The 16,854-nt window shown below is 54.6% G+C and overlaps 2 protein-coding genes across 2 annotated transcripts; one reads left to right on the forward strand and one right to left on the reverse strand.

Moving 5' to 3' along the window:
* Positions 1–1,437: 1,437 nt before the first annotated feature.
* Positions 1,438–5,371, reverse strand: CALR (calreticulin). The gene is made up of 9 exons (XM_028088942.2): positions 5,206–5,371; positions 4,742–4,843; positions 4,349–4,552; positions 3,809–3,903; positions 3,510–3,719; positions 3,317–3,430; positions 3,084–3,227; positions 2,313–2,405; positions 1,438–2,218 (listed from the first exon to the last, which is right to left on the reverse strand). The coding sequence occupies exons 1-9, from the start codon at positions 5,294–5,296 to the stop codon at positions 2,036–2,038; spliced, it is 1,236 nt and encodes a 411-aa protein (XP_027944743.1). The 5' UTR covers positions 5,297–5,371; the 3' UTR covers positions 1,438–2,035.
* Positions 5,372–8,565: 3,194 nt separating this feature from the next.
* FARSA (phenylalanyl-tRNA synthetase subunit alpha) lies at positions 8,566–16,397 on the forward strand. Its single transcript, XM_028088939.2, has 13 exons — positions 8,566–8,736; positions 10,778–10,915; positions 10,999–11,097; positions 11,193–11,311; positions 12,244–12,336; positions 12,421–12,549; positions 12,626–12,741; positions 14,331–14,415; positions 14,507–14,606; positions 14,698–14,866; positions 14,969–15,046; positions 15,201–15,315; positions 16,002–16,397. Exons 1-13 carry the CDS (start codon positions 8,590–8,592, stop codon positions 16,138–16,140), a joined length of 1,527 nt encoding a protein of 508 aa, XP_027944740.1. The 5' UTR covers positions 8,566–8,589; the 3' UTR covers positions 16,141–16,397.
* The last annotated feature ends 457 nt before the right edge of the window (positions 16,398–16,854 follow it).

Below are 16,854 nucleotides of genomic sequence, written 5' to 3' on the forward strand. Positions count from 1 at the left end.
AAAACCATTATTTGGCCGTGGAAGGAGGGCCAGGGGGCCAACTTGGGACCTCATACATTCCTGAGGGAGAACTGGATTTTTGGAATGAACGTGTAGTAGCTCCTGTGTGTCCCACCTCTCTGCTGCTCCTTCCCCAACCTCTTTGTTCACCCCACTATCCCCAGTCTGACCCCACAAGTATTTAAGGAAACGGTCACCTTTCAAGGCCTCCCTACATTGAATACAGAATTCTCTCCATAAACTTTCCCTGGATGCACCAATTCAATTGGAGGCTACCCAGAGGGGTGGAGCTGGGCCACAGGACACAGGTGGGAAGCATGGAGGCCCATCCACCAATCAAGGAATGGAAGGATTAGTTGGCCAAAGCTGAAGATGGTGCTTTGGGGGACTAGATGGAGGCAAGGCTGAGAGTATCTCCCAGTTACTGGGTGGAGGTCCTCCCATCCTGAACTCACCATTACCTGCCTCCAAACCTGCTCTTTAGTTTCCATTCAAGCACTCAACGCAAGCCCAGAACCAGTTACCTGACACCTCACCCATTCATTGCCCAACTGTAACCAGGTCCTGTTGTGTTTCCCTTCAGCGCAGGCAGAGCCTACGTTTCCACAGTAGGCCAGGCTGTTGAGGCCTTCTTGCCTCTCTCCTGCAACAAGGGACATGAGCTCCAGACCACCTACTGAACTTCAGGGGCAGCCTCACAGACCCCAAGAGATGGGCTAAGCCTCAGGGGCCCTAGACCTTGTTGGTCTATCTCTTTCCCTCTAAGAATTCAAAGACCACCAACAGTGCTATTTACCATCTCTGTACCTACATTATTATAGAAGGAACAACTTCTAATACGGACTAGTATTTAAAAAACGTTTAGGGGCGCCTGGGTGGCTCAGGCGTTAAATGTCTGCCTTCAGCTCGGGTCATGATCCCGCAGTCCTGGGATCAAGCCCCGCATCGGGCTCCCTGCTCGGCAGAAAGCCCGCTTCTCCCTCTCCCATTCCCCCTGCTTGTGTTCCCTCCCTCGCGGTCTCTGTCAAATAAAATCTTAAAAAAGAAAGAAAACGTTTAAAATGGTCCAACTGTTCTATGTAGTCTTGTTCATTAACAGTTAAGAGGCATATATGGTTGAGTGTAGAATGGATGGCATGAAACGGTGCCACGGTGTGGGTTCAGAGCCCTGCCCTACTCCTTAAATTCAGGAGCTCGACCTCCTCATCAAACCGGACGGGAACTAGAAACAAAACTCACCAGTTTGGTGCAAAGACTCAATGAGTTAATATGAAGAGTATTTGTAATGGCACTTAGAACAATCACTCTTCTCTCACTGGTTTGAGGTTGTGGGGGTAAACAACAGGCCCTGGAACCTTATGGGACATTCAACCAACACTTTAGCCGCTGGAAAATGAGCCTTACTCGAGTCACCTCCCCCAGAAGGAAACACAGGAGGAAGACACAAAACTTAATTTAATAGAAATTTTGTTTGTAGTCCTTACATTCTCAGTGTGAGCCAAGCTGGAACCCACTGCCCCACCCAGAAGGGGCCCAGATCCTGGAAGCAGGGGGGGAAAAAAGGGAGGGGGGGGTCAGAGCTCAGGCCCTAGGAGCCTTAGTTCTTCCTCAGTGCTGGGGGCTGGGGATGCCCCCCTCTTCTCCGGCCCCCCCTTCAGGATCCAAGAAGGAAAGCAGATGGAATCTTGGGCCTGGGGCTTCTCTTCCACCCTCCCCTGCCCCCTCAGGTTGGAGGGGAACGAAGAGATCTGGGGAGACAAAGGGACAGAGGAAGGCAGGGATGTCAATCAAGAAAGATGAGGTCAGGAATAAGGACGAAAGGAGAATTGAAGACAAAACACCAGTTTAGAAGGGGGGAAAAAAAAAAGGAGGGGAGGAAACAAAACCAAAATCCACCCCAGATCAGAACCCGCCTGGGAAAAAAAAAAAAAAAATGAAAAGTTCTCCAGTCTCATAGAGACATTATGTGGCGCAGCCGGCTCTGCGGCGGGAGCGCTCAGGCCTCAGTCCAGCCCCGGAGGCGGCGGCACGGCCCCTACAGCTCATCCTTGGCCTGGCCGCCGGCGGCGTCCTCCTCCTCCTCCTCCTCCTTGTCGTCCTCCTCGTCCTCGTCCTCGTCCTTGTCCGCCTCCTCCTCGTCCTTGCGCTTCTTGTCCTCCTCCTCCTCCTTTAGCCTCTGCTCTTCGTCCTGCTTGTCCTTCATCTGCTTCTCAGCCGCCTGCGCACAGACCACCGCACCTCAGCGGCCTGGCCCCCCCCACCTGCCGCACCTGCCTAGACCCACCGAGCCCAGGAGCGGACCCCGGTCCCACCTTCGTGACACCCCAGGTCTCGTTTCCAAACTCCTCTGCGTAGGCCTCGTCGTTGGTGATGAGGAAGTTGTCGAAGATGGTGCCAGACTTGACCTGGGGCGGCGGCAGGAGGATGGATGGAGGGGCGGTCAGAGCGGACATCGGGATGTCCCCGGCCTTGGACAAGCCCCCGCCCCGGCCCCGCCCCCATGTTCCCATGACAACTACAAAATGCCCTGCGATTTCTTCATCTGTAAAAGAGGGGCTCGCTCAGGCTCTTCAAATATTTTCCTAGGACCCACTACATGCCAGGCACCGTTCTAGGCAGGAAATGGTTATTAGCGAATAAAACTAAAATTTGGCTCCTCTGAGATGGAGTTTTTAAAAATTTTTTCTAGTAGTTACATTTTTTTTTTTCCAGTAGGCTCTACTCCCAATGTGGGGCTTGAACTCATGCCTGTGAGATCAAAATTTGCATGCTCTGCCAACTGAGTCAAACAAGTACCCCTGAAACTAACTTTCTAACAAGGTTATCTAACCAACTTCTAGCTGTTAAGGGCAGTTAAACACGTTTGTTTGCATGAAGGAACTTAGTAGAAAAGTATCTGGCACACAATAAGCGAAACCTCAAAGGGGGTGCTGGGACAACTCCACGAACACAGACCAGGAAATTCTTCAGGAAAAGTACCAGTTTGGGCTCAGATCTGCCTGGAGTTGAATGCTACTACCCCTTTCTCCTCCTGGATGAGCCTGGACATTTGAAGTACTCCAGGAATCCCCTCTATGTCTCACCTGCCAGAGATCTAAGCCCAGAACAGCAAAGTTTTCATAGGCATAGATGTTGCCATCAGGGGAGTACTCAGGGTTGTCAATCTCTGGGTGGATCCAAGTGCCCTTGTAATCTGGGTTGTCGATCTGCCGGGGCTTCCATTCGCCCTGCAGAAGGGGAAGGGAACCAGTGGTTGAGTGGAGGCCAGTGTGCTCCCCACCGGGCACCCCCGCCCTGCTCAGAGCCCCAGGCTCACCTTGTACTCAGGGTTCTGAATCACAGGTGGTTCCCACTCTCCGTCCATCTCTTCATCCCAGTCCTCTGGCTTTTTCGCATCAGGGTCAGGGATGTGCTCGGGCTTGTCCCAGTCCTGAGGGCACACAAAAAGGTCAGGCAACCCAGCTGTCCCCTGCACCCTCCATGTGGGGAGCCTCTGCCCAAGCACCAACCTCAGGCTTAGAGTCTGTGGGGTCATCAATCTTGGCCCGCTCATCCCAGTCTTCAGGCTTCGAAGCATCAGGATCCTTTATCTTCTTGGGAGGGAGGAAGTCCCAATCATCCTCCAAGGAGCCTGATTCCACCTGGCTGTTGTCAATCTTCACCTCATAGGTGTTATCCGGCCGGACAATCAGGGTATACAGGTGTGTGAATTCATCATCCTGAAGAGGGTGGGAGATGAGTGGCCCCGCCCCCCAGGCTGGTCTCTGAGACTCCCCCGTCAGCCATTTGTCACCACCCCCAATCACACCTTGCAACGGATGTCCTTGTTGATCAGCACGTTCTTGCCCTTGTAGTTGAAGATGACGTGAACCTTCTTGGTGCCGGGGCCACAGATATCGGGGCCTAGGTGAAGAGCGGGTTCAGTTAGAGCAAGAAGCTGCCTGCCATTGCAAAACTCCCCTTCGCAAAGGAAGACTCGGTTCTTAAATTCAGGTCTGTAAAGGGTCACAGGACCGGAATCAGACCCTGACTGGTTCTAAGAAGCTAAAGTGAGCCTTTTTTAAAAAGGAAAAAAAAAAAAAACAACCCAAAACAAACAAAAACCGGCTCTAGGATTTAATGCCCTCACTGGTAATATCAGGAAATAACTACAGAAAATCCCGTAAACTAACACTTTCAGACCAACAATAACAATGCAACGTTCTCAGCCTCCCTTCCAAAGACAAGCCTTAGCTCCGTAACTACTTTCTGTGTTCTCAACACTACCTGTGCAGGGTTTTAAGGAACCCCTGAGATTTCAGTCTCCCTCTAATGAATCAAAGGTCAGCAACAGGGCGGGGCCCCTCACCGAACATGATGTTGTATTCAGAGTCTCCGTGCATGTCGGTCTGGTCCAGACCATCTGGAAAGAGCTTCACGTAGCCGCCCCCACAGTCGATGTTCTGCTCGTGTTTCACGGTGAACTGCACCACCAATGTCTGGCCCTTGTTGCTGAAGGGCTCAAATCTGGCCGACAAAGCGTAAAAGCGGGCATCCTGGCTTGTCTGCAGCCCTAGCAGGAGACCACAGTGAGGTCATGCCTCAGCCCCAATCTCCGGGGCTCCTAAGCACTGGAGACACAGAGGACTGCCCCTTCCTCCCCCCTGCCCTGCTCGTGGGGATACCCAGGCTGTGTGTGCGCGCAGGGCTTCCTCCAGGAAGTCCTCCTGAATCCAAACACCCACCCGCCTCAAGCCCTTACCTTTATCCTTCTCCTGGTCACCGTAGAACTTGCCGGAACTGAGGACGAATTTACCAAAATCTGACTTGTGTTTGGATTCAATCCAGCGGTCGGTCCACCCGTCTAGGGGATCAAAGGGGCAGGTCAGTGCGGCTGTACTGATCTCTCACCACCGAGTATCTGCCGATGGCCTCAAGTTGCTGAGGACTGGGAAACAGATACCCCTTGACTGACCCCACCCCATCCTCTAGTTTGACACCTTCGATGGCTTAAGGGCTCCTCCAGCGAATCCTAACTCCCGCCACAGGAGTCCGCGGCACCCTCGACGCTCCCCAGGGACATGGAAGGGAGGCTCGCCTGCGGCTCTCGTCCCCGGAGGCCACCGTATTGGTCCTCTAAGCAATAATTACAGGGGAACAGCGCGGATCTAGGCTGAGGGGCCGCCCTCGTAGTCGGGACGGCCTCGAGACGGGACCAGGCCTTACCTCCGTCCAGAAACTGCTCCTTGAAGTAGATGGCGGGTTCGGCAGCGGCCAGGCCGAAGAGGCCGAGCAGCAGCGGCACGGGTAGCAGCATGGCGGGCCGAGGGGGCGGCGACGCGCGGGCCCTTTAAATCTCTCCTCCGGCGGCGGCTCTGCAGTAGGGACAGACGCTGCCGCCGGCCGCGCGCTTTTATACCCTACCGCCTCTCAAACCAACCTGGCCCGGCCTCTTGTCCCGCCCTCTGCACCTTATCATTGGCCTGCGGCCACGTCCCTGACTTTCCATTGGACCCTTGTGGTCTGAGCATGTTAGGCTGTGCCTCGGAACGCAGGGTTCCCAGATGGCCGATTTCTATTGGCCACACAACTGGCCAATGAAGGTCGACCACGCGTTGTGGGGGCCGCCCACCGGTGCGGTGGGGGCCTCGAGCCCCTCTGCCCAGGTCATGTGACCAGACCTCGACCCAACCCCGCCCTAGCCCGCGCGCTTAGCTCCGGGTCTGGGCGTTTAAAGAACGCGCGCGAGTCCCGGTGTCACCGCGCAGGACCTGGACCCTGCCCAAGCTCGCCCTCTTTCATTCCTCTGCCGGGAGGTGTGGGCAAGGTTTTCCTAACCACTTTCTACTCTGCAATTGGGGAGCCCCCACTCCGACGCCCTCGCTCTCGCTCTCGCCCGCCCCAGGCCGGGATAGGGCAAAGGGCACCAGAGCTCAGGGGCTGGGGCCCTGGATCTTCACGTCACCCCAGTGCCACAGCCTTGCAGGCTAGCGAGTAAAGTGCTCGCTCTCTCCTCTCTGGCCCCTAGTGGTCCCTAGTGCCCTCACAAGCCTGTCAGACTGCTGCTGTGTGGCTGGGGCAAGTCACTTAGCCTCTGAAGTCACAGGAGCCCCTGAGAGGCTAGGAGGAGCAACCGTGGCTAGGTGCCACCCTACAGAACCGCTTTCAAAGCTGTTGGGGTTGTCCTGGGACAGACAGAAGGAAGCCTAGAAGGCTAGAAGATGTGACTATTGGCTGTGGCTCCTAGAGTTTGGTAGGATTGTTCCTCTAACTGCAGCCTCTCCTTTAAACCCCCCTCAGCCGGTAAAGGGGTCGCTGCCTGTGGTCTCCCACAAACGGCCTGGCTTTTGCAACTAAACGGCTAAAGAGGAGAGGAGGGGGGTTCCGTTGGAGATGAAAAAAATGAGACAGATGGTGGGGAAGATAAAGTCCAAGGGAGATGGGCAGGACCCCTGAGTCTAGAGTCTTCTGAAGCCAGAGGCACGTGACTGACAGTGACTGACACCATCTCCCTGCCCCCCCCCTTCAGCTGCAGGAAGCAGGAAGGAGATCTGGGGGTTTCCCAAATTCTAAGCAAACAGGCCCTGGACCTGGGAACATTGAAGTGAACTCGGGAAAGGGGGAATCCTGGCAAAAGAGTGGGAGAAGGGGTGCTTCCCTGATAGTGGTGGGGACTCAGAAAAAGGAATGGGGAGTCTTGGAGAAGTTGGGGTTCTGCCCCAGACATATCCAGGGTCACCCAACCTGCACCCCCTCATGAGGAGCCCCAGTTTGGGGTGATCACTCCTGGCCTGCCACTGGCCCTCCCAACTTCCCTCCCTTCCACCATAATGTCACGCGCACATGAGCTTGGTGCTTCCTGCTTAAGGGTAGACACTGTGACTGTCTTACTCATTTCACCATCCCCCAGTGTCTCTTGTAGCACCTGGCACAAAAGAGGCTTAAAACCTACTTGCTGTGTGACAGAAAGAAGGAAAGACTCTTGGAGGAATTAAATAAACAAAAACAAGGGAAGGGTTTTGAAGCTAAGAAGGGACTTGGAGATCCACATACTGAATTTTTATAAGGACCTCACTGTAGGGTCAGGATCGCGGGTGATCTTAGTAACCCCACTTTTCAGGCTCACATAATTGTGATGGTTAAATGAGTAAAGGTGTTCTGCTTACGATCGTGCTTGTCACATGGTCCACACTCAATTTAGTATTAGCGAGTATGCGTATGTGTGTGGGCAGTATTTCACTTAAATCTCACAATGACCTGGGCTTATATCATCTCTATCCAGGCAAGGAAACAGGCACAGAAAGATTAAGCGACTTGGCTGAGTGGCATAAATGGGATTAGAATCTACTTGCACTGTCTAATCTCCACTGGCCACATGTGACTATTGACCTTTTGAAATGTAGCTGGTCCCAACTGAGATGTGCCATAAGTGTAAAATACGCATCAGATTTTGGAGACTTACTATGAAAAAAGAACATAAAATATTCCATTAGTAATTTTATAATATTGAAATGATAATTTGGACATACTAGGTTTGGTAGGTTCTTCAAATTAATTTCACCCATTTTGTTTTTAACGTTACCACTAGAAAATTTAAAATTAGATTTGTGTCTTGCATTATATTTCTATAGGACAGTACTGATTAGGGTATCCATAATTGCCCTCACATTGATCTTCTCAGAGCATGCAGGGATTGGAGTGGGATCTGAAGTGTTTATAGTGTTTTTTTTTTAAGACTTTATTTATTTATTTATGAGAGACCGAGAGAGAAAAGCAGAGGGAGAAGCAGGCTCCCAAGGAGCAGGGAGCCCGATGCGGGACTCGATCCCAGGGCCCTGGGATCATGACCTGAGCCGAAGGCAGACGCTTAACCATCTGAGCCACCCAGGCACCCTGAAGTGTTTATAGTTTCTGACACCATCTCTACCAACTGCTTGTAGAACCTTGGGGAAGTCATATCACCCTCTGAGCTTCCATTTTCACAACTGTGAAAGGGGGATTATATTAATATTTACATCAAAGTTTTGGGGAAAATGAAGTAACACACCCGAAGCACTTGGTACTGGGCACCTCTGGACATCACGAGATGTCCAAACAGGTTAGCTGCTATCTTGACTATAACTATTATTAGGTGAGTCCCTCTCCCCTTTATAAATAGGGATGGTCCCTACCTAGCCTCCCTTTAAAACTTAAGAGTCATTGGTATCAGCAGAATGACTATCTCTGGAGCCCACCACCTACAGCCCTCCTGCAGGCCAAGAGCGAATCCCACAAGGGCAGAGGGGTCCTAGGCTCAGAGAGAGGGAAGTCCAAGGTCACACCGCCTACTGGAAGTGGGGCTAGGTGAAAGTTAAAACAACGCCGTGATTCTGTCCTCGAGGTCTTCCATTTGGCGTGTCTGGTCAACCGGACACTACTAGTCTAGCTAGGGCGGAGGCGGGCACTAAGTCTCTCCCAGCCTCTAAGGTTCAAGCGCCACACTGAAGATGGCGGCATCCTGAGCCTCGCCACAGGTCCGCCACACTCAAGATGGCGACACTCCTTCGGCGCCGGTTCCGGTTCCGGTTGTTCAGGCCCTGGCGGGACACGCCGAGCACGCTGGCAGCAGCCATGGCGGACGGCCCGGTGGCGGAGGTGCTGCTCCGGCAGCTAGAGGCGGCGGATGGCGGCCTGGACAGCGCGGACCTGGCAGCTAAGCTGGGCGTGGACCACCAGGCCGTTGTGGGCGCGGTAAAGAGCCTGCAAGCGCTGGGCGAGGTGAGTCGGATCCGTGATGCCGGGCCTCCTCGCTTTTGCACCTGAAGTCCCCATGCCCGAAGGCCCTGCCTGGTGAAGAACCCTTCGGGAGTCCAGCTTGGGGTGCGCAGGCAGGGAGTCGGCAACAAGTGAGAGCCCAGAAGCACTAACGTTCTGCGCTCAGTGAATGTCCATTGAGACATGGTAGGCATCAGGGAGGGCACGATGGTGGACAAGGGAGCCCGGGTCGCTGCCCTCAAGGAAGTTGCGGTCTAATGAGGGAGATACTCAGGTGACTCTCAGAGCGATAAGAGGAAGTACAGGGAACCCAGAGGTGACAGCTGGCCCAGGCTTGGGAGTCAAGGAGAACATCCTGGAGGAGGTGACGGCTGAGTCAGGCCTCTGCGCTGAGGAGGAAAGCTCCAGGGATCAATGGCAGGAACGGGAAACAGGTCTAGAAAGGCATTAGCAGAGCCAAAATTTGCAAGGCCTTGTAGGTCTTTATCTCACGGGGGTACTGGAGAGCCATGGCAGGAGCTGGAGGCAGTCCGATGTGTGTCCTGTCTGCATCACTTTGGGAAAGGATTGGCAGGGGCAGGACTGGTGGTGAGGGGAGGAAGACAGAGGTTGGCACATCCCCAAGCTAGAGGGCCTGGTGTCTGGTTGTAGGGAGGCAGGTGGAATGGAGAGAGGATTCAGGAGAGGGAATGAAAGGAGATTTCATGACAAGGCAGGGAGAGCAGGGATGAAGCCCAGCCTTTTAAACTTGGACAAATAAGAGGTGATAGAGTCATAGGAGGAAGATTCGGAGAGGCCTATGGGCCACCCAGGAGGCTGGATCCTCGGGGCTACAAATCAGAAAACATAACTGGGCTGCATATTCATCAAGCTCATGTTCTGTGCCCCACTTTGGTCTCGGCTTTATTCATCATCTAGTCCTTGTCATTACCCCAGGATGGTAGCACTGATATCTGCGTTTTGCAGACTGGACACCTTCTGAGCACTGGTCAGTAACTTGATCAGTGTCACTAGAAGGAACAGGCAAACGTGGATTTGAAATTAAGCATTCAGGCTGCAGAGCCTGAGGTCATCAGTGCAGAGAGGGCATCGGGTGTGGGGTGTGAAATTGACTTGTGTTGGTCACAGAAGGTTGAATAGTGGCTATTTATTGTGGCGCAGCCTAACACAGTGATGGTAACGAAACATTCTATGTCCTTTCCATATGTTAATTCAGTAATTACTCAAGAAAACTTCGTGGGGTAGAGCCCATCACACCTTTCTCTTGCTGGTAAGAAAACTTGCTCAGGGAAGCTAAGCAACTTTGCCAGGTTCACACAGGGAGTGAGGAGCAGAGCTGGGGATTAGAGTGCAGAGGGAGCTAAGTCCTGTGGGCCCCACCCAACCTTGCTCCTCTGTGCACGACCTGAACCCATCCTCATCATGGAGCTTTGGATTCCTGTGTGTATTGGGAACCTGGGGGCCCTTTGCTGACACGCTGGGCCGTGAGATGCAAACACGTTAAATGTGGAGACGAATCAGTTCACTTGGGGCCTTAAAAATCTTTCTGAGATTCAAAAGCAATAGAGAGAACTCATTTTCTGCTAGATACCGTTCTTAGTACTTTACTTCACCCTGGGAGACGTGAGCCGTCTCTGTCATTATCCTTGTGTCACAGAAGGGAAACTGAGGCTCAGCAAGGGGTACTCACTCAGCTGGGAAGTGGTGCAGCTCAGATGTAAAGCTGGCTTCAGGGGCACCTGGGTGGCTCAGTCGTTAAGCATCTGCCTTCGGCTCCGGTCATGATCCCAGGGCCCTGGGATCGAGCTCCGCGTCGGGTTCCCCACCCTGCGGGAGGCCTGCTTCTCCCTCTCCCACTCTCGCTGCTTGTGTTCCCTCTCTCACTGTATCTCTCTCTCTGTCAAATAAGTAAGTAATCTTTAAAAATAAATAAATGAATAAATAAAGCCGGCTTCAGGCACTCTGCAACCCAAGTCCTGTGGTGAGGGCGTGCCTGGCTCTGAACCCTATCTCTGTGGGTCTTCCCTCCCCCATTTCCCTGCAGATCATTGAGGCTGAGCTGCGCTCCACCAAGCGCTGGGAGCTTACTGCTGAGGGCGAGGAGATGGCCCGGGAGGGCAGCCACGAGGCCCGGGTGTTTCGCAGCATCCCCCAGGAGGGCCTGGCCCAGAGCGAGCTCATGGTAAGGTCCTAGGGGCGAGGCCTAGGGAAGTGACGGGGCGAAGGGGTCCTCATGCTCCGCTCACCGTGGCCTCGCTCCCCCAGCAACTGCCCAGCGGCAAGGTGGGCTTCAGCAAGGCCATGTCCAACAAGTGGATCCGTGTGGACAAGAGTGCAGCCGACGGGCCCCGGGTATTCCGAGTGGTGAGTCCCTGCAGGTGGCGGTGGGTAGGTGAGCAGGGTGCCCCCCCCCCCCCCCCGGCCCTCTCGGTAGCCTCTCACACCCATCATCACGGCAGGTGGACAGCGTGGAGGACGAGGTGCAGCGGCGGCTCCAGCTGGTCCAGGGTGGGCAGGCTGAGAAGCTGGGTGAGAAGGAAAGGAGTGAGCTCAGGAAGAGGAAGCTGCTGACTGAAGTGTGAGTGGGTGCTCTCCCCTTCCGTCCCATATCACCCACTTGGTCCTAGGGATTGGGGGGACGGGGTCACCCCGCCCAGACTGGGTCACAGTGCTGTCAGTGTCCTCCCAGCTCTGCTTGACCATGTGGTTGTCAAGAGCTCGTGCCAGCCTCATGCCACTTCAGGGCCTTCGCTCGTGCCATGACTTCTGCTGAGAATGGTCTTCCCTTAAGCCAGGCTTGGGCATCAAACCTCTGCCTGTGTGTCACCTTAAAGAGGCCATCCTGACACGCCCCCCCCCCCCTTTGAGTTCCATAAAAGCTGCTTGCTTCTACTCCCCGTACCAGTGCCATGTTTATTTCCTTTATGGCTCTGATTTCAGTGTCTGAAATTTACCGCATGCTGGGACCTGGACAGGCCTAGGGCTCTTCTCTCACAGGGCTGACGTACCCTTTGAGCAGATACCGAGTGGCATAATGGTTATGAGGACACAGGCTGGAGGAGGGCTGCCCAGTCCAGGTCCCGGCTCCGGCACTTATTAGTTGTGTGACCTTGGCCAAGTCACCTGATCTTTCTGGGCCTCAGTTTCCTCATCTGTAAAATGGCCTCTTTTTCACAAGGTAGTGGGATGATTTCAGTGGAATAGAGCCTGCTGGCACGGAATAAATCCTTGAGAGTTTACCTGTTATTCTTGCTCAGCTGTGTGCTTAGTACCTCGAGTAGACCCTGGCACATGGTAGGTTCTCATCAAGTATTTGTTAAACGAGTAAGTGAGTGACAGAGGAGTGTAAGCGTGGGCTAAATAAGAAGATTTCAGGTGATGATGAATGTCAGGAGGAAAATAAAGCAGAGCGAGTTGGTGGCTGGTGTTGGGGTCAGCATCAGCTGGGAGATCAAGGGAAGCCTCTTGAAGGAGGTGACAGTGGCATCCCCTCTTCCTCTCTGGCTGCAGGACCCTGAAGACCTACTGGGTGAGCAAAGGCAGTGCCTTCAGCACCAGCATCTCCAAGCAGGAGACAGAGCTGAGCCCAGAGATGATCTCCAGGTAGGGGGTGACCCCAGGAACTGGGGCAGGTTGAGGAGGAAGGACAGCCCTCACCAGGGCCACGTACCTTGCATCCCCCACCAGCGGCTCCTGGCGGGACCGGCCCTTCAAGCCGTACAACTTCTTGGCCCATGGTGTCCTCCCAGACAGCGGCCACCTGCATCCTCTGCTCAAGGTCCGCACGCAGTTCCGGCAGATCTTCCTGGAGATGGGGTGAGCATTGGGCCCGGGGTGGGGCCGGCCCAGCCACTGGGCACAGGCAGGGCAGTCAGGCCACATCTCCCTCCAGGTTCACAGAGATGCCGACTGACAACTTCATTGAGAGCTCCTTCTGGAACTTTGATGCACTTTTCCAGCCCCAGCAGCACCCGGCGCGTGACCAACACGACACCTTCTTCCTCCGAGGTGGGTGGAACTGGCCGCACCATGCAGAACTTCTTGGAGTATCGTACTCAGTTTACAGAATAAACTCCATCCTCGGCGTGGCCAGCCGGGTCGGTGTGAGCTGCTCCCGGCAACCTCTGTGACTTCCTCCCATGTCCCCTCCTGCCCACTTCATGGCCCTTGCCTGCGCTGCCAGGCAGTTTTCTACCAAGAACCATCCTCTCCTAGATCTTCAAGGCTGCCTCCTCCCAGATCGTCAAACCTCTGCCGACGGGTCACCTTACAGAGACCACCTTGACATGCCCTTGTCCCCCTGAATTCTAAAAGTCCCTCATCTCTAGTCTTCAAGCGTGGTTGCCGATTTTTCCTTTCATTCACTGCGTTTAGTACCGTCTGAAATTGAATGACTTTCACAATGGTTGTTATTATCTAATCCCCCCCACCCCCCCCGCGCCCCGAGGCAGGGGAGGCCAGGGGTTGCCGGTTACCTGGCCTGGCCAGGAACAACAATGGCATTGTTATCATTGTCGTGGTACCCAAAACTTACTAAGTTCTCACCACACATCAGTCTCTGTTCTAATTCTCCTTCCAACTGTGGGAAGTAGCACTGTTCGCTCTCTTTTACAAGGGAGGAAACGGGGGCTCAGGGAAGGAACATCACTTGCCCTGGGTCACACAGGTTAAATGTGGTGGAGCTGGGATTTGGTGTCAAGCTTTTCAGGTGCACCAAAGTTAATGTTTCTGGAAAGGGATCTTAAGAATTCACACATTCACGCAACAGATGGTTGCTAAGCCCCTCCTGTGTATCAAGGTCTTTGTTAAACATCTGGGTTACAGCTATGAATGAAACGTGGAGTTCCTGCCCTGGTGAGACCTGTGTCTGGTGGGATAGGTATTTATTAAATCCTGAGTCATATGCAAATGCAGTAATGCAAGATGGCAGTAAACACAGTGGAAACTGGCGTGAAGGGGGAAGGGGCTGTCAACTTAAAACCAAGTCTTTGTTTACGTAAAGGCCAAAGGAGGTAAGGGAGAGAACCGTATATGGGAAGGAAAGTTACAGGAGGGAAAGGCCTGTGCAAAGGCCCTGAGGCTGTAACGTGCGTGGTATGCTCACAGATAGCTGGGAGGCCCTGTGACTGGAGGAAGTGAACGGCTAGGAATGGGCAGTGACAGGACATGATGGCCAAAGAGAGCTTTTTTTTTTTTTTTTTTTTTAATTTTTATTTATTTGACAGAGACAGCGAGAGAGGGAACACAAGCAGGGGGAGAGGGAGAGGGAGAAGCGGGCTTCCCACAGAGCAGGGAGCCCGATGCGGGGCTCCATCCCAGGACCCTGGGATCATGACCTGAGCCGAAGGCAGACGCTTAACGACTGAGCCATCCAGGCGCCCCCAAAGAGAGCCTTGTGTCCACCTCCCGCCCTCACACCCAGGGAGATGGAGGGTTCTGGGCAGAGGGAGGATGTGACTGACTTGGGTGTTCCCGGGCACCCCCTGGCTGCTGTGGGTGGCAAGGATGGGAGCTGCGCATGTTGCTGTCTGTCCTCAGCGCAGTGGCTGGCTGAGAAATGCTCCTTGACTGACCAGATGATGCTCTGTCTTGCCCAGATCCAGCTGAGGCCCTGCAGCTCCCAATGGACTACGTCCATCGGGTCAAGCGGACCCACTCTCAGGGTGGCTACGGCTCACAGGGGTGAGGCAGGACCAGGACTTTGCAGTGTAAGAGGGGGAGAAGGTTGGGGGGTCTGAAGGCCACAACGCGGACTATATTTGTCCTCCCAAAGGTACAAGTACGCGTGGAAGCTGGAGGAGGCCCGGAAGAACCTGCTGCGCACGCACACCACGTCAGCCAGCGCCCGTGCCCTCTACCGCTTGGCCCAGAAGGTGCAGCTCAGCCCAGGCAGTGGGGGAGGCAGGGGGCTGTCCTGCTGACCTTCTGACCTCCTCCCGGGCCTGGCCTGCCTGTCACCCCCAGAAGCCTTTCACGCCAGCCAAGTACTTCTCCATCGATCGCGTGTTCCGAAACGAGACTCTAGACGCCACACACCTGGCCGAGTTTCACCAGATTGAGGGCGTGGTGGCTGACCATGGCCTCACCCTTGGCCACCTCATGGGCATCCTGCGGGAATTCTTCACCAAGCTGGGTAGGCAGGCAGGCTGCGGTGGGAGGTGCTAGCGGAGCCATGGGAGGATGCCGTGCCTCCAGGCTTATCCTCCACCTCTGCTCACCCGCCTCCCCTGCCCAGGTATCACCCAGCTGCGCTTCAAGCCGGCCTACAACCCCTACACGGAGCCCAGCATGGAGGTGTTCAGCTACCACCAAGGTCAGGGTGGAACCTGGCACTGGGATGGGGAGGGATGTCTCAGGCTGCCCACAGCTAAGCCCGGGTCCCTGTCACTGCCAAGCCCACTCCCAAGGTCACTGCCAGACCCGGGGTCATCCACACAACCTGCCCTATCCTTCTCCCACCCGTATAGGCCTGAAGAAGTGGGTGGAAGTCGGGAATTCTGGGCTTTTCCGCCCTGAGATGCTGCTGCCCATGGGGCTCCCCGAAAACGTGTCAGTCATTGCTTGGGGCCTCTCCCTGGAGCGGTGAGTGCCTAAGCCACTTAGGGTGTCTGGCTGTCACACAGGTGACTTGCTGGGCGTGGGGGCCTGCAGACCTTCAGCCCCATCCGTCTGTTCTTCATTCGACAAGCCTTTCGCGAGCGTCTGCTACGTGCTCGGTCCTGTGCTAAGAGTAGGACAGCACACATCCCTGCCTCTGCAGAGCCGGGCTCGTAGTGTAGCGAGAAAGACGGCAGTTCGCAAGATAAGTCAGTAAATGGAACAAGTGAAGTTCAGAGTGTGTCTGCAGCTAGCAAATGCGATAGAGAGAACCCAGTAGGGAGGGCTGAGGAGACAGCGTTGTCAGGGAAGGCTTCAAGGAGGAGGCAGTATCCAAGCAAAGACCGGAGGCGGGTGATAGGGTAAGCTGGGGGCACATCTGGGGAAGGGTGGTCTAGGCAGCAGGAACAGCCAGCGCAAAGACCCAGAGGCAGGCATGTGTGTGATGTATTTGGAGAACATGGAGGAGGCCAGTGTGGCTGGAGAGGGGGAGTAGGTAGAGTGGGAGGAGATGAGGGTGGGGAAGTGACAGGGCAGATCACTCAGGACCTGGTGAGCCCCGGGAACAACCTGGGCCTTTAAGGAGGTGGGAAGCATCAGAGAGGGCCTGGTCAGAGGAGAGCACGACCTGGCATAGCGTTAAAACTGGTTTCCTCCCTCCCCCCCGCAAGCCCGACAATGATCAAATACGGCATCAACAACATCCGGGAGCTGGTGGGCCACAAGGTGAACCTGCAGATGGTGTATGACGGTCCTCTGTGCCGCCTGGACGCTGAACCGGGGCCCCCACAGACACAGGGCGCCGCGTAATGTGGACCACCCTGGATAGCCCGCCTTCCCTGAGCCCCAGCTGTCCAGCCCTCTAACATCCTTGCCAGTGACCCCCTTGTATTTATAAGGCCTCTGTGAGGCCATCCCCCTCACCCTCACCCCTCGTATCTCCTCTTCCCTACCTGCCCCCAAGGTCCCAGGGGCAGGGGAGCAAGTAGCAGGTTCGATCTATGAAGGTGGGCCTTAGGGAGTCCTGCAGGCCAGCTGCTGGCTAATAAAGTGGGCAGTTGTCCTCATATGGTGCCTTTCCTTAGGGATGGAGGACTGCTAGAGCCCTGGGTGTGAGAAGTGGTGGGTTAGGGGTCCTGGATCCTCAGGAGCTCCTGGCTTGCCTGAACCAGCCCCTTGGGGAAGACTAGCTCTATCAAGCATTTACTGATCACCTGGTGGTGCCAGGCTCTCCTCTAGACGAACAGAAGTCCCCACCCCTGGGGAAGGGGCATATGGGAGGGGAAGACCAAGGCAGGTGCCACAATTCCCTCTGGGAGCCAGGCATGGTGGGGTGACAGCGTGGGGGGAATGAGGGGGGACAGCTTTAAAAAAACTTTTTTTAAGTGTTTCTTTAAAGCTGCCCCCTTCCCCCTTTTTTAAAGAGCAATTTCTGGTTCACAGCAAAATCGAGTGGAAAGTACAGAATTTTTTTTTTTTTTTTAAGATTTTATGTATTTATTTGACAGACACAGCGAGAGAGGG

Source organism: Eumetopias jubatus, unplaced genomic scaffold, assembly GCF_037043125.1.
Source record: "Eumetopias jubatus isolate StellerSeaLion01/CBP00866 unplaced genomic scaffold, mEumJub1_p1.0 scaffold_1, whole genome shotgun sequence".
NCBI lineage: Eukaryota > Metazoa > Chordata > Mammalia > Carnivora > Otariidae > Eumetopias > Eumetopias jubatus.

Bases quoted from the DNA above. Each gene is read 5' to 3' on its own strand.
- CALR (XM_028088942.2), bottom strand. From the start codon at position 5,296: ATGCTGCTACCCGTGCCGCTGCTGCTCGGCCTCTTCGGCCTGGCCGCT. The intron at 4,553-4,741 runs GTAAGGGCTTGA...GTCTCCTGCTAG, and splicing joins TGACCAGGAGAAGGATAAAG to GGCTGCAGACAAGCCAGGAT. The intron at 3,904-4,348 runs GTGAGGGGCCCC...CTCTTCACCTAG, and splicing joins TGAATACAACATCATGTTCG to GCCCCGATATCTGTGGCCCC.
- FARSA (XM_028088939.2), top strand. From the start codon at position 8,590: ATGGCGGACGGCCCGGTGGCGGAGGTGCTGCTCCGGCAGCTAGAGGCG. The intron at 11,312-12,243 runs GTGAGTGGGTGC...CTCTGGCTGCAG, and splicing joins AGGAAGCTGCTGACTGAAGT to GACCCTGAAGACCTACTGGG. The intron at 14,416-14,506 runs GTGAGGCAGGAC...GTCCTCCCAAAG, and splicing joins GGTGGCTACGGCTCACAGGG to GTACAAGTACGCGTGGAAGC.